This window comes from Lissotriton vulgaris, chromosome 7 (genome assembly GCF_964263255.1).
Source record: "Lissotriton vulgaris chromosome 7, aLisVul1.2, whole genome shotgun sequence".
In the NCBI taxonomy this organism is placed as follows: Eukaryota; Metazoa; Chordata; class Amphibia; order Caudata; family Salamandridae; genus Lissotriton; species Lissotriton vulgaris.
The window spans coordinates 217,745,936-217,762,495 of record NC_141695.1 but is presented as its reverse complement, the minus strand read 5'-3'; the positions used below and the strand labels follow the sequence as shown (position 1 = coordinate 217,762,495).

General features: G+C 46.0%; 1 protein-coding gene across 1 annotated transcript in view; it reads left to right on the top strand.

Moving 5' to 3' along the window:
* LIN37 (lin-37 DREAM MuvB core complex component) overlaps window positions 1–16,560 on the top strand; it is a 234,446-nt gene that overhangs the window by 182,507 nt on the left and 35,379 nt on the right. Inside the window, exon 9 of the mRNA XM_086929986.1 lies at window positions 15,187–15,260. Coding sequence (XP_086786112.1) covers window positions 15,187–15,260 — 74 coding nt within the window. The remainder of the gene's footprint in view (window positions 1–15,186; window positions 15,261–16,560) is intronic.

The window sequence follows — 16,560 nt, the reverse complement described above, 5'->3', positions numbered from 1 at the left end:
ATCCCCCCTCAACGACTGACTCATGAAGAAGTGATCAATCCGGGAGTAGGTGTGGTGGACATGTGAGTAGAAAGTGAAATCCTTAGACTGAGGGTAGAGGGAGCGCCAAGCATCAATAAGGCCCAGGTCAGAGATTTGCTGTTGTGTGTCGGGGGAGAACACACCCGTCGCTGATCTGTGGGAGTGTGTGCAATCTAACTCTGGGAGCCAGACCACGTTGATGTCCCCCATAGCAATCAAAGGGCCCTCCACTAAATCAACCGCAGCTTTCAGTAATGTATGCAGAAAGGCATTTTGCCCCGTGTTAGGTGCATATAAAACTAAAAAAGTGCAGAGCCTACCCCTCAAAAGGCCTTTAACCATGATCCAACGACCTTCCTTGTCACCCTGTACCCCCTTAGGCTGAAATTGCAGGGCCGAGCGGAACATAAAGGCCACCCCTCTGTGTTTCGTTGGTGCAGAGGATCTATAGATTAATGGGAACATCTTGTGTCTAAGGCAAGATTCCTCTTTTTTGGGCAGGTGAGTCTCTTGGAGTCCCACTATATCGAGGTGGTGGTCCGTGATATACTTCCAGACCTTCTGGCGTTTTTGAGGGGAGTTAAGTCCCTTTACATTCCAGGTTCCTAAAGTCAAGTGTGTCATTGGAAGGGTCTACCAATCAGCATTACAGAAGGCGGGAGTCCCCGATTACCCTGGTGTGGAGCCAGAGGGACAGACATCCCCCTCCCATCCCGGTCCCAGAGACCCAATGCAGCACACACGTCCCCGCCCATGTCCAAGGCAGTCCAGCCCACAGGTATCGTCCAAGTCCAACAATTCCTCCCTCTCCGCCCAGCCCGTGCTGCCATTATAGCCCCTAGGACAGGCGCTATAGACCTACCCCTGCTACTACCACTGTTCCATCCCTCCCCCTCCCTAACAGTTCCCCAAAAAGAGCATGATACACTAAACAAGATAGAAAGAGTCTGAGGAATATGGGAACATGGGGCCAGGCCCCGAACCTCCAGAACTTGACGTTGGGCTCCCTCACGGTCATGGAGAGAAAGCACAAATGTTACCTCAGGATGGAAGCCCCCCCCCCCCCCCCCCCCCCGGCACCTGCTGTTGGCCGCCTCGGACTCACGAAGCCTCTGCATCCTGCTCCGCCCCTGCATCAGTAACCTGGGCCACCGGAGCGACCGCTGCCCCTCATTCATGTAGCCTTGCGGAGAGGTCCGGACCCCCATTTCGCTGTGGCTTGCCCACTCTCTGCCACTCCGTCGAGCGGCGTCGCCGTCTACTAGATGAGCCATCGCCCCCAGGCGCCGATTCAGAGTGATCTAGGCCCAAAAGGGTCATCGCCTCTTCCAGAGAACGCACTTGGATTAGCTTATTCTGCCAGCGGAAGATGAGGCGGAACGGGTGCCCCCAGGAATAGGGCACTTTCTGTTCTTGAAGAAAGGTGGTCACAGGTCTAAAGGTCCTGCGTTTCTGCAGGGTGGAAGCTGCCAGGTCCTGATATAGTTGGGGGCGGTGGTCTCGGAAGTGGAGGGGAGCCATATCCCGTGCTTTGCGAAGGATCCGTTCCTTCAGTTGAAAGTCAAGGACCCACACTAGGATGTCAGGAGGTGGTGCCTAAGCTCCGCGTGGCAGACCCACCCTGTGTACACGGTCCATGCGAATGGTCTGGATGTCTTCTTCCGCCAGGATGTGTTTGAAGAGCATTTCAACGTAGTCTCTCAAGCCCGCTCCCTCACCCTTCCAGGGGACAGAGCGGATGCGGATATTATTGCACCGGGACCTATTTTCTAGGTCTTCTGCGTGGTCTTGTAAGTCAATATCTTTGTTCCGTTAAGCGGAGCACGTCCTGCTGGAGTTGGTGGATGTCTTCAGCTGTACTCACGTCGTGCTCTTCCAATGTCGCTACCCGCTCCCCCACCTCGTCCACATCCCTCCGCACTTCACGAAGGTCAGAAGCCAGTTGAGAGCGTACCTCCGCTATGTCCTCTTTAATGGCTGCAAAGAGTTCTCTCATGAAGGCCTTGGTGGCAGGTTCCCCGGTTTCAGATTTTTTTTTGGGGGGGGGGGTTTGTCCAGTATAGGCGAGGCAGATGGCGCCGTTCCCTTCGGGATTCCCTCTTTCCCGGGCTTTTCGTTTTTTGTCCTGTTAGACGCCATGTTTGCTGGGCCGCGTCTGAGTCTGTGTCTGAGTGCAAGCTTCCGGCCCAGGGGCAGGGGATAAATCCTGACAATCCAACGTTGGTCAGCTAGTGGCTCAGTCTTTCGTCTGTTGGGCTCAACGCTCCCTCCGCCAGATGCCCGCCTCCGAGCCTATGGTGGGCCCCGTCTAGCGTCTCTCGCTTTGAGGGTCAGCTCTAGTCCACAGAGGCGCACTCCGCCACTTGTGGCTGGGGCAGAGTCACACTCTTCCACGGGACTGCCAGGCCGCAGGGGGAGACGGCGGGGTGGGCCACTTCACGAGTGCCGTTTCCAGCACTGGTCACTCTCTATATCTCGGCCGCACACCACAACGCAGGGTTGTTCATTCAAGCCGGAAGGGGGAATTGTGTCAAAATGTCTTGCCTCGTAAGTTGCCGGCGCCTTTCTGTGCCAATTGGAGCTTGCTTTTATGTGTGGGGGGCTACGAGCGAGCCCGGTTGTTTCACCAGGTAGGCTGACCACCAGGCCCTAGCGGTCTACTGAGCACTTCACTGCTCGCTTATGGTCCAGGTGTTCCTACTGCCGTATTCCAAGCGATCTGTAAGCTCGCCCTGGGGAGCCCGCCGCAGAAGCTAGGACACAAGTTCGCCCCGAGGGTCCTTAGGTGTTGTAGGCCCGTGATCCCCGGGCTCGATTTTCGCGCCGGCGGCTCCACGACTCAGGACTCCCACAGGGCTCAGAGGCGCTGCCACAGCGTCGCAGGGGGAAGTCACTGTCCCGATGTGGTCCACAGTCTGCTCCAATCCGAGCACAGGCAGGGAAGCGGGTTCACACCACGAAGGCCGAGATGGCCGCTATCGGCCGGCAACGTAGGCCGGAGATCCCAGGGCTAGATTTTCGCGCCTCCGGCCGCTGCACAGCCCCCACGCTTCCCGCTGTCCAACGCGCTCACCGTACTCAGCAGCTCTGCTGCTCCGTCGTCAGGAGGTGGCAAGTCGATGGCGTCTGGGGTTGTTCCGAGCCGGCCTGGGGCAGGGAAGCAGGGCGCAGGCTCCGTCGGACTTCGCACCGGACGGCCCAGCTCCCAACACCAGGCGAGGTCTGCGCCGGCTCCGGGCTCGCTTTCCGCCCGTCTCATACTGCTGCCGGCACTCCGGGAGTCTCCGTTTTCGGCACCGGGGCCCGGGGGGGGAAGGGCGGCAGAGGGTCTCGGGTCCAAACCGTCCAGGAGGGTGCTATACAAAGCTTGGATGGTTCGGCGCCGGAGGGACTTAGAAACACGTCCTACTCCGCCGCCATCTTGGCCACGCCCCCCAGCGTGTTGTTTTTAAACTGTCCCGCAAACGCTATGAGCGTTTTAGGTTTCCGGGCATGGCAGCGTAATGGTCTCGCTGTAATGAAGAGGAGAAATGCGTGCTAGCGATAAAGTTCCAAAAAATAATGAAATAAAAAAAGGAAGCGCGTGTTATATTCTCACTTCTTGGTATTTCCCTTTTAACCTATCCCTGTACATATTTCCCTTTTAATAGAACCTTTGTCCTATGTTGCACATGCACACTATCCATGTGGTTCCATTTAGAATTGTTATGATCTGAAATGAGATACTGGGATTGTTATCTTGAAGGTTGGAAGTACTGTGCTGCAGCTGAATAAATCCTGGACTTATCAACATATCCTTGGATCTCTCTTTATTTATTACAGCGCGTAAACCCGTTTCTCCACGGGAATGCTAAGTTTCTGTTGTCACAAGTTTAAAGTGCTACGCAGCTTGTGGGTAATGGCGGCGTGTTGCACTGATGTCAGGTCTGAGGTCGAAAATCACAGGCTCAGGGATACTCGGTAGGCAGGGGAATAGACGGGCAACTTCCCAAAAGCAGAAAAAAAGCAGGGCCAATCGCCAGGAAGTATGGGACAGCACACTTTCCAACCCCCTCACTGATGCATTATGGTCCTGGTAGTGCTTGTGTAATACCAGGTCTAACAGTGATGCAGCATTGGGCCTGGAACGGCAGCGCCTTTCAGGTAGCACCGGCACAGACAGGCTGCTCAGGCTTGATGTACCTTCACTGGCATCATCACCTCCCCCCCCCCCCCCCCCCACCTCCCCCCTTGTATGGCCATGGCCGCACACCTGTTGGTTGTCCACAGCGGTGGTGACCTGCTCCTGGGCCCTTGCTACATCTTGGCAGCATTGTACCATCTGCAGCTGCATTACCAGTGACCTGTGCGATAACTGCGAAGTGGCGTTCCCGATGAGGTGGTTTGACCGGGTGTAGGCAGACAGCCTTGTCAGCAGCTGGCGGTGGCGTCGGCGGGTGATGTCCTGCTGTGATAAAAGTAAGATTTTTAGGTTTCACCTGCACAGCGCTTGTTCTGAGCTTGCAAAATATTTTGAAGTAAAAAAGATTCTTAATAGGGGCTTAGATCCCACTCATTACCTACCTCTAGTTTCATTGACTGGCTCCCACCTGGCTTCCACGTCTCTTTACTTACCATTGTCTGGCTCACACGTGAGTCTCATTTCCTTGCTTCGTATTTGTCAGCACCTTGTTACTTACCATTGGGTGGCTTTCGCTTGGATCTTGTTTCCTTGCTTCCTAGTCCTCCTGACCCCCGTCTTCTTACTACTCTTCGGATTCGTTGACTGTTTGTCCATGCTGTGGAGCTTGGACCAAGTGCTGCTTCCCATGGCCAATGTCCTTCTACTGACCAGCAAGTACTCCCTTTTTTTTTTTTTTTTTTTTTATTTATTTACTTCTGCTTATGCACTGAGAGTGCATGTGTCTGCAGTCTCGCATAAAACAATTCAGCTGAAATAAATTCCAGGTTTCACTCTCCCCTTCCCTTTTTTCTAAACTAAATAAAGGTTCCCAAAAAACGTGGATGTCATGTTTACATTTATTTACTTGGAATAACATTTGAAAATGTAAGTGTCTACATGCGCGCCCTTGTTTAATTACCCACTTCATTGATTTAGCTTTTACTGTTGGTTAATCAATATGGCAAAGGGGGCCACGAAAGATACCATAGGTCTCTATTTGCTCCTATCACAGTGCAGAGCCTGTACAGTATTCTACAGAGATAGCTGAGAAATGAAAAGTCACTGAAGTTCAGGAGAGACACACAGAATAGTGAGTATTAAGATACAGTTCAGAGTAGGAACCCTTAAAAAGTACCCATCAGCCCACTCGCTGAAACATGTTGACCACATTACATCTATGGTAAATAGCAAGTTATTCTTTTTTCGCTATTATCACTCTGCTTTTAACTATACCATCTTGATGGGCAGACCTAATAAAGTTTCCTTATTGACATCAAGATAGGTATTTTTAATCACTTGGATCAATTTCCTTTCTGTTTCATATATTCTTTAACACTTTTTTCTAGCACTGCAACTAAGCCCTATCAGCCTTAAACTCTGCCATCTCATCTGGTTGAGGGTTCAACCAGTGGTTCCGTAGCTAGCCTCAAGTACTCCTTGAGGAAGGGCTGTTTGGACACCATTTTTCAAACATGAAATCCCAGATGACGAAGTTCCACTATTGAGTGGGCTGATGGGTACTTTTTAAGGGTTCCTACTCTGAACTGTATCTTAATACTCACTATTCTGTGTGTCTCTCCTGAACTTCAGTGACTTTTCATTTCTCAGCTATCTCTGTAGAACACTGTACAGGCTCTGCACTGTGATAGGATCAAATAGAGACCTATGGCATCTTTCGTGTATTGAATTGTATAGTTGGGGGACAAGATATCCATAGGTCTATAAATATTTTCCTTCCCCTCGGGCCCTTCTCCACCCTTTTGTTCTATGATAGTTCCTTACTTCCTCAGTGCATCACTGCCCTCACTAATAGCGAATAGGCCCCGAACAGCTCTATTAAAAATCCTCAATGCGTAGCACAACAAACCTCCAGTGAATTTTACATTGCTTTTTGTCCGGTTCAAACATCTTTTAACAAAAAAAAAAATATACTTCCATTTTACGATAGTTGATTAGTCATTTCATCTGGAAACAATAGTTACCATGTTAAACTTTTGCACAAATGTACATTAATTGCTCTCCCTGCTTTAAAGTACACATCGTTGCTCTGCACGAAACACAGAGAGATTGGCCTTTTTATAAGCACAACAGACAATAAACATTGGCATGGGCTATAGGTTTCGCCCATGCCTAATGTATTGGCTTCACAAAAGGGGATGATGGACGGAGCGTTTCAGCAAATCAAACACTCACCCCCAATCAACTGATCTGGGTTTAATCCATCACCATTCTTTAGCTCACTCAGCCACCCCAGTTCAGACATGGCCATATGCAAATCAGTCTGATCCTGTGCCTCATGGGAACAGTCCAGCCTGAACTGCCAAGCCATGTCTTCCCTGGACCGGAAACAAGCATCCTGGGACTGGTTTCGGATTCATAATCCTCATCAGCCAGGCTATCTTGAATCCAGTGGCCACGTGAGCAAGGGACTCACGTCTGAGCATACCCTGCCAACTTAGGGCGAACAAAGCAATACAAAAGGGGATGATGGACGGAGCGTTTGAGCAAATCAAACACTCACCTCCAGTCAACTGGTCTGAGTTTAATCCATCACGATTCTTTAGCTCACTCAGCCACCCCAGTATTGGCTTCGTCAATGTTTTTTAACATGTTACACAGCAGTTGAGCTGCTTTGCAACATAGATTGAAGTGAAAAAATAATCTCTGTGACGCAGTCAGTGCTGGCCACATCATAGTTTTTTTTTCTTTAAGGCATGTTGCACAGAAGCTCAACGGCTGTGCAACATGTAAAACAAATTGACAAAGTCAATAGATTTTGCATAGGTGAAACCTATTTGCTTTGCCATTGTTTGTTTTTCAAGAGACATTAACTCATGAATGACTGTCTTTCTCCTAAGCATGGCCACTGGAATTATGTGGCAGGGTTGAAAAAATTTTGCAGCAGGAAAAGAGAAATTATGCTGCATATTGCTGCCCATTTTGTTACATTTTGTGATAGTGTTACTTCATTATTTTGTACTCATGACTTCATTATTTTGTAATTTTTACACCTGGTAACAGTGTATCACTTTATTAGTACCTATTTAACACCCAAATACAGCAATAAGCTTCTGAAAGATGACCAGTCAATCTTTTGCGCATTGGGTGCACAGGACCCCAAGTTGCCATGGTTTTGTAATTATTGACCCGTTTGAGCTAGAAACAATTTTTTCGTAAATTCTGCAGATTGTGCAGCAGATGATGGATGATGTGACAAATGTAGCAAATCCATTGCCACGGAATTATATAATTCCAGTTGCCCTGCCCATAAGTGAATGAAGATCCTGAGTAGGTCTATATGGTCAAATGGTGATTTGCAATCTCTGAAAGAAATGTCTTTATTGGATTATGTTTTTGGAAACCATTTGATGTAAACCAACCCCCCAACACACACACACACACACCCCTCCTTAAGAAAAAACACACTCCCTCTTGCTGGAATAAAGTCTTGTTTTCTGCAGTGAAGGGTGACTGGGGATGGATAGGTGGATAGCTTCAGATTTTTCCGTGCTGCGTTATGTAATTGCATTTTGCACTTAGTTGGAAAAATCTCGTACATTGCATAGCATTTTGAAGCACAGTAAACAAAAACAACCTGAAATGCATACAGCCACTTTCTCTCTTCCCCAATTTGGGGTTCAGCACTTTATTTAATGAGTGACTTAGTGCACTTTAAATAGCCACACATTGGCCACAATAGGCACTGAAAGTAGGAGTAACTATAGTACCCCCAAAATAACAATGCTGGAGTTCCCACGGTGTATAAGCAATTAAGATGCCTTTAAAATGTATTCTGTTGCATTTGTTGTGCATTTAAAGACTGCGGTCAAATGACAGGCTATGAATTCAGATAAACTTCTGCTTATTGTAACAACGAGATTGTTTTCACTATTTTTCTCTGACTGCAAAGAGAGAGGATTTTTTTAAAGTGAAAGTATGTGACAATTTTGCTGGGGTACAAGTAGTGTGATAGTAAAGGCTATATATAGTATGTGATTTTGTTCTTATGCTGTACACATTTCATCAAATACCTGTAAATGAACTCTACAGATATTTCAAAATATATCTGCAGTCAGTAAAGCACAAATGAAGCACTTTTTAAGTTCTGAAGTGTGATGGAAACAAAGATTTAATAGAATCAAAACAAATGAAGACATTAGATTTCCACAGGTTCTTGTTTGTGCACTACATAATTTTATCAGTAAAACTATGTCTATGCAAAATTAATGGCCATTTCATAGAAGAATTTGCAGACTGTAAATAGGTGTGCTACCACACCATTCTTTGGTATTTGAGAAAGTTTGCTCGAAAATGCATCACGAGCTACATACTAACACTTACCACTTTATTGCTGAATGGGCGTGATTCATTTGCTAAAGTAGTACTTTGTATGACGGTTGAATTTTCCAGAGTCCCTATAAGTTTAGTGATTTAGCATTGAATGCAGCACCCACACTGTGAAAATTGTTACAGCACCACTGTTGGCCACGGTTCACAGGATTAATTTTAGGTTGCGCCTACCAGACAGTGCAAGTCAGTGCAGTGCAAAAGACCTATTGTCAGCTTACCAAGAACATACAAAGGTCTTGAAGCCATCCTGTGTTTCTCACCCCCGTGCTCGGTGTTGCTCTGTCTCGCTTGTGAAAATAAATCTGTAATAAACCTTACAGGCCAAAGCCAGATCTGATTAAACCTGGTATTACTGAAATCCAATCGGCCGAAACCTGATTAAATCCTGACGAGCCAAAACCAGGTCTGGCTTAAATCCGACAGGCCAAAGCCAGGTCTGACCTAAACCCGACAGGCCAAAGTCAGGTCTGACCTAAATCCGACCGGCCAAAGCCAGGTCTGACTGAAACCCAACAGGCCGAAGCCAGGTCTGACTTAACCCTGACAGACGGAAGCCACGTCTGACTGAATCCTGACACGCCGAAGCAAGGTCTGACTGAAACCCGACAGCCCGTAGCCAGGTCTGACTGAAATACGACTGGCTGAAGCCAGGTCTGACTGAAACCCGCCAGGCCAAAGCCAGGCCTGACTTAAACCCGACAGGCCAAAGCCAGGTTTGACTTAAACCTGACAGGCGGAAGCCACGTCTGACTGAAACCCAACACACTAAAGCCAGGTCTGACTGAAACCTGACAAGCTGAAGCCAGGTCTGACTGATTTCCGACAGGCTGAAGCCAGGTCTGACTGATTTCCGACAGGCTGAAGCCAGGTCTGACTGATTTCCGACAGGCCGAAGCCAGGTCTGACTAAAATCTGACAGGCCGTATCCAGGTCTGACTGAAACCCGACTGGCCAGAGCCAGGTCTGACTTAAACCCGACAGGCCAAAGCCATGTCTGACTTAAACCTGACAGGCCGAAGCCTCGTCTGACCGAAACTCGACAGACTAAAGCCAGGTCTGACTGATACCTGACAGACTGAAGCCAGGTCTGACTGATACCTGACAGACTGAAGCCAGGTCTGACTGATACCTGACAGACTGAAGCCAGGTCTGACTGAAACCTGACAGGCTGAAGCCAGGTCTGACTGAAACCTGACTGGCTGAAGCCAGGTCTGACTGAAACCTGACAGGCTGAAGCCAGGTCTGACTGAAACCTGACTGGCTGAAGCCAGGTCTGACTGAAACCTGACTGGCTGAAGCCAGGTCTGACTGAAACCTGACTGGCTGAAGCCAGGTCTGACTGAAACCTGACTGGCTGAAGCCAGGTCTGACTGAAACCTGACAGGCTGAAGCCAGGTCTGACTGAAACCTGACAGGCTGAAGCCAGGTCTGACTGAAACCTGACAGGCTGAAGCCAGGTCTGACTGAAACCTGACAGGCTGAAGCCAGGTCTGACTGAAACCTGACAGGCTGAAGCCAGGTCTGACTGAAACCTGACAGGCTGAAGCCAGGTCTGACTGAAACCTGACTGGCTGAAGCCAGGTCTGACTGAAACCTGACTGGCTGAAGCCAGGTCTGACTGAAACCTGACTGGCTGAAGCCAGGTCTGACTGAAACCTGACTGGCTGAAGCCAGGTCTGACTGAAACCTGACCGGCTGAAGCCAGGTCTGACTGAAACCTGACAGGCTGAAGCCAGGTCTGACTGAAACCTGACAGGCTGAAGCCAGGTCTGACTGAAACCTGACAGGCTGAAGCTAGGTCTGACTGAAACCTGACAGGCTGAAGCCAGGTCTGACTGAAACCTGACAGGCTGAAGCCAGGTCTGACTGAAACCTGACAGGCTGAAGCCAGGTCTGACTGAAAACTGACTGGCTGAAGCCAGGTCTGACTGAAACCTGACTGGCTGAAGCCAGGTCTGACTGAAACCTGACTGGCTGAAGCCAGGTCTGACTGAAACCTGACTGGCTGAAGCCAGGTCTGACTGAAACCTGACAGGCTGAAGCCAGGTCTGACTGAAACCTGACTGGCTGAAGCCAGGTCTGACTGAAACCTGACTGGCTGAAGCCAGGTCTGACTGAAACCTGACCGGCTGAAGCCAGGTCTGACTGAAACCTGACCGGCTGAAGCCAGGTCTGACTGAAACCTGACCGGCTGAAGCCAGGTCTGACTGAAACCTGACCGGCTGAAGCCAGGTCTGACTGAAACCTGACAGGCTGAAGCCAGGTCTGACTGATTTCTGACTGGCCCAAGCCATGTCTTACTGAAACCCGACAGGCCGGTGCCAGGTCTGACCGTCACCTGGCAGATCAAAACCAGATCTAACTTACACCAGACAACCTACGTCCAGTTGTTCTGAATCCCGATATACTGAAGCCAGGTCTGACTGAAAAGTGATTTAACCTTGAAAGCCCTAAGTTGTACAAGTCTTAATGTCTAACACAGATCAGAAAGAGAGTACATACAGAGTGACGAAAACATAGGATAGCAAAGTGTGGCTTATGTATAATATGTCAGATCGGGTTTAAGCCAGAAAGACTGCCCTGATGCCAGATATATAACCCGTAAGGCCAAATTCCTATCTGAATAAATGCCTTCAAACAAGTACTAGACGAAAGTCAGGTCTGAATAAAGCTCCATAGGATACGTCAGGTGCAAGTGAAGCATGATAGTCTGGTTTGAACTGACAGACCGAAACCTTGGTGTAAGCCTGAATGAATTTCTAAATCAGATAGGAAGACTAATATCCGGTATGAATACAATCAGGTTGACAGCGTACAATGCAAGAAAACAGTTTACTAACAATCCAAGTTTGGGCTTAGCTTTGTGCTTGAGCCTGTCCACATAAAATCCCTCACCTGGCAGAGTTGGGGCACAATCATTGCTCTCCCTAAAAGGGATAGAGATAGCTCTGTTTCATTACCAACTGCATTAATAAAAATTATTAAATTGTCTGACAAGATTTTCCTAAACTACTGACGTGGCACAGTGATTTTAAAGGGCACTTTCAAGCCACAGTGGAACAAAACCAGTGCTTATATTCCTGCACATCAATGAAGTTACCAATAGTGACTCTCTAATTGATCTTTTAAACAAACGCTCCTCCAGGACAGCTGGGGAAGTTGTCTTTAGGCTTGGGAGAGATTTAAATTCATATGATCTGACTATTCTGCACAGTGCATTTTAAACGAAACAAGTAATTAGTGGAGGTGAACTGTTTGTTTGCATTGCCCATAGGCATATGGCCCTGGAGGTGGGTGGTGATTAGTTTGATACCTTGAAGTAAAATATTTAGTGGTCCCATTTGGAAGTTAGGACTGCTGAGTTTTAAGCACAGAACTCCATATTTAACAATGGGGCTTCTAACCTTCCCATAGAAAAAAAGACAATGCTGGGATTTTACTGTCTGGACATGTAAAGGTAAGAAACATGTCCTTCTTTTTCATATGATGCACCCTGTCAGTAGGCCTGCCTTATGAGTGATTGGAGATATTTAAAAAGGGAGGTTTGAAGTTTGTCATTGGTTAAAATGGCAATGTCGACTTTCTTACAAAGGACTAGTGGACTTCAGTGGATTGTGCCCAGTCCGTGAGCATTGGCATTGCCCCGACTACCCCAAAAGCGACAGCGGTTGTTTACTAGGTTTGGCATGGCATTGCAGACCTGTGTGGGAGAGTTTGCAGACATCGCTTTGGGCCTGAGCAGGTTGAAGAAAGATATACCAGGATCTCAAAACTTCCTGCATGAGTAACTAAACCTTGTAAAATACATCCACACCCGTAGCCCAGATCTCTGCAGTTCAGAGCAGTTGAAAGTTTTATCCTTTAAAGTGTAGCAACCCAATTTGGTGACTGCTGACACTATAACAAGTAAGTGTCTTTCGGTTTGTGCCATGTTTTTATTTTAAGCTGCTGTGGTCACAGATTTGCATGCTATGAAAGAACTATTGAATAATATTGGGCATAGACTCTTTTTTGTAATTCTTTCTGTAGTGCGTAACGCTTAAGTGCTACAGTACTGTTTGAGATCTGTGGCCAGGATGAAGATAAAAAATGTATTTCTGTCACTAGCTATTTAATGGATAGTAATTTGTTTTAAGTGTATTTAAGTACTTTTTTATCATCAAGCAGTGGCTGGACTTTCAGTAATTAAGGGATATTGTTGTATAATGCTGCGTGCCCTGCTCGCGTCACCTACTTATCATATCCTTGGACTTCTCTGCTGCACAACCTCCAGAGTCTTAAGTCTTGAGAAGTGTACTTGAATCTTCTGTTTGGTATCCAGAAATGCTGTGGGCCCAAGACACTAGTGGTAAAAGGCTGCATGTGTCACATTTGGGAACCTGTAGTCTCTGACTGCCCTTGGATCACAAGATCTTAGCACTAGCAAACTAAATCAGTCTTAAGAGTCAGATGCTTGTTGGTACTCTTATTTTAGAATAGGGCTTTGTTTTTATGTTAAAAATAGAAATCAGTAATAAATGAAAGCAATGTGGCACACAAGCAGTTGCTATGACCAATGTGGCGTTTATCTCTGATTTGCAAAAGCTTGCATTTGCATCCATTTGGCATGCACTTGAAATGAGGAATGAAGCAGAAGTGCTGGTCTGCACCATAATGATGCACAAGAATCCGGAGGACGCAGGAGGCCTAGGTGTACCAGCAAAGGGCACACCAGAAAGGAGGCGCCCTGCCCGTAAAGTAGTGAGTCTGCCCTACTGCGCAGAGCCAAGGAAAACAAAGTGGAGGGAGAGGCCAGCATTGACAACAGATACTAGCCATGACAAACCAGAGGCACGAGTACTGAGGTTAGTGAAGTAGAGATTGAGAGAGATAGAGCTGGTGTACTGTAATCTCTAATACAGTGGTTGGATTGGAATGGGCTGGAGATTGATGTGGGGCCTCTACTTTCTTACCCTGCCCACATCCATCTATTCTATGCCATTACATTTGACACATGGAGGGAAAATGGTCAAACACATCGGGTGAACGCTTTAAGAGCCAAGTAAGGCTTGTACACATGAGTGTCTTTTATTTTCACAACCTGATGCATACTGTAGTAACAAGCTGGAAACAACATGATTTCTGTAAGCTCCTATTGGGATAAAGAGGCCGGACTCCTAAAAGAAGCACCCCCTTGCGCTGGAGATCAGTGGAAGCGTGATACCCTATTACAAAATTCACTTTGATCCTTATGGCTCTAATTTATAAACTTCTTTGCTGAAACTCTATGCTTATGTTCTAACTATTTTTGTCCTGTTGATGATCCAGCAATTCAGGGTTGAAACACAGTCAACCTATTGGGCAATTAGATCATGATATTACTGTCGATACTATGCGTGTTGGATGCGTACAAGTTATTTTGTTACAACACAATTACTTCACACAGATTGGTCCTTTGCCTTGTTTCGTATAGACACGTTTTTAAACATTTCACTAAAGGTGTGTGCACCAAGCATTTTTCTATATTAATTATTTCATATAGCGTGATCTAATTAAAACAATTATTTGTGTCCATTTACTGCATGGTATTATATAATTTTGTTGACTAAGACATTTATTGTTTGGTTATGATACATATGTAAGCTGATGTATTTTGAGTAATATAAGCTATGTTAGCTTACCACTGCAGACTTTCTTTGTTTACATGTATTTATCACTCCGAGTTATCGGTGGTTCAGTGGGCATCCTCTGTTCATTTTTCATCTCTTCTAAGATGGCTTCTGGGTGATTTATAGACAGTAGGGGAATATTCACCATTTTAGGTGACAGCTCTTCTCCATCTGCATCATGAATGAAGTATAGTGGCCAACACATTCACATCTGAACTGTGTGTAGCAGGTGCCAAATCTTTGTTTATGTAAATATTGCAAACTTGTTTGACATTCTGTAATCTTCTAAGCGCCAACACTCTCTTTTAATCTCTTTTAATTTTTAATTCAAAGAGATTTAAAATAACTTTTAGTGAGAATGTTGATCATCAAACAAGTAACTAGAACTAATAAAACATTATTTTATTGTATATGATTAGGTTTCTTAAAATAACAAATCTTTATCCAGGTTTTCCTTCAGCAGCTTAATATGTAAAGTGACATACCCCTATTCACCAACCCTACCACTTCCACAACCTCCAACTCCACCTGGCCTGAATACTTGTCCTTGTTAGGGATGGTACCTTTCTGTAGTGCACCAGATCTGGTATGTTCAGGTGGAAGCAGGCATTAGCATTCTCGTCCTTTACATCACTCATAAACATTCCCCTTCTATGATAATCACTGCGAGAATGATTGTGTGGTATATGCGTGCGCTATGAAGCCTTTTGTGTCACAGCACCACACATCATCTGCCTTATCTGTTTTCTTTTTCGCATATCAAATATTTATATATAGAGTGCAGCAGTCATGTCCTTTACTTTGCATAGAAAGAGGGTATACACATCCACCGGGACCTCTTGGCACTATAGTCCTCGCCTCTACCATCTAAAACAACTAATGAGTTCTGAGGTCTATTGCCAGATTTTGGAAACCCCCTTAAAATAAAAATTAATTCGCTCTTGACTTTTGACAGTGTATTCCTTCTTCATTTGTGTTTTCTGCCTTTTTTCTTCGTCACTTTAGGCTCCAGAATTGATGCCAACGATATCCACGCTCATCTACGAGAATATGGACAGATGGAAAAAGGTTCGCCAGAGGTATGTAAGCTGTGTACATGGTACAGTCAGGGGGATGTCAAGTGCTAAGACCGAGTTATCTTTACTCCTTTTATTGTGAACATGACATTTAACAATCCACCCAACTCCAAACCATTTATAGAGCCTACACTAGAGATCTATCATTATTGGGGTTTTCTGGGGTTATCTCCTAAACCCTTTAGAACTGCAGGGAGGTTATGGTTTCAGTATGGCTCTCATCTTACCTCAATATATAGGTTGAGACAGTAGTCACTACTGCAAATCTAAACTGATCAAAGACTTCTCACTGCTGTCATCACACACTGCCATTGTATTTCAATGATGTGGAGTCTAGTCTAGAAGTCCACAATTCAATGTAGTTTTACCTGCAGCTAAAAGACATGCAGACTTCGTAGCACATACAAATTAGGCAGGTCATGTAATTACTCATTGCACTGGTTTAGCTATCGACATCAGTTAAAGGCTAATTCATATAGGTTACCAAGTTCGACAACCAAATTACCTAAAATGGAAGTCCCATTTCAATTGGAAGTCCCATTTCTACAATCGGAGCATCAGTTCATTCTGAAACCATTCACTTGACATGGTGCTTCTGTTTCAGGAGGCTTTTCTTGGATAATGAAATGGAAAACATTTTCCCTTATGCTGCAAGCACTTGAAGTTGCTAGAAGATAAAGAGCAAAGCATAGATTATTATTGGTATTATTATTATTATATTCACCGATGGATCTTGTCACTAAGGAACACCCCCAGAGATGATCAGAAAGAAGACTGCAGTAAAGACAAAGAAGCAATATTCAGATAATGATAAATAAACCTGCAAACAGGGGGTCAGGACTAGGCTTCAGCAAGGAGGAAAGTGCGCTTAAGAAGCCTAAAGTTTTGATTTGCCTGAATATCTAAGAAAAAAGTATTCCACATTTTATCTAAGGCCCTTCCTCCATCCCACTCAGTAACAGTTTGTAGTGCACTGAGTGAACCAGGCTGGCTGGATATTTCAAGTGTAATCCTCTTACCTATGGGCATTCAGCCTAGTGTTCCTGTGGCCATCGATACATTATCAAACTTCTTTATTTTTTACAATTTGTATTTTTTTCCCAACATTGCAATACAAGGTCAGACTAGGCTCATCACAATTATAACAGCAACAAGAAACAATTATACATACCAAGAGTGAGGATGGATGCATGCTAGAAATATACGGAGTGGAGCCCATATGCCCCGTAGTCGAGAAGACGGAGATTGTATAGTGTTATATACTTCTGTATGTTCACTCCATGTAGTGAGCTCTTTAAACCAA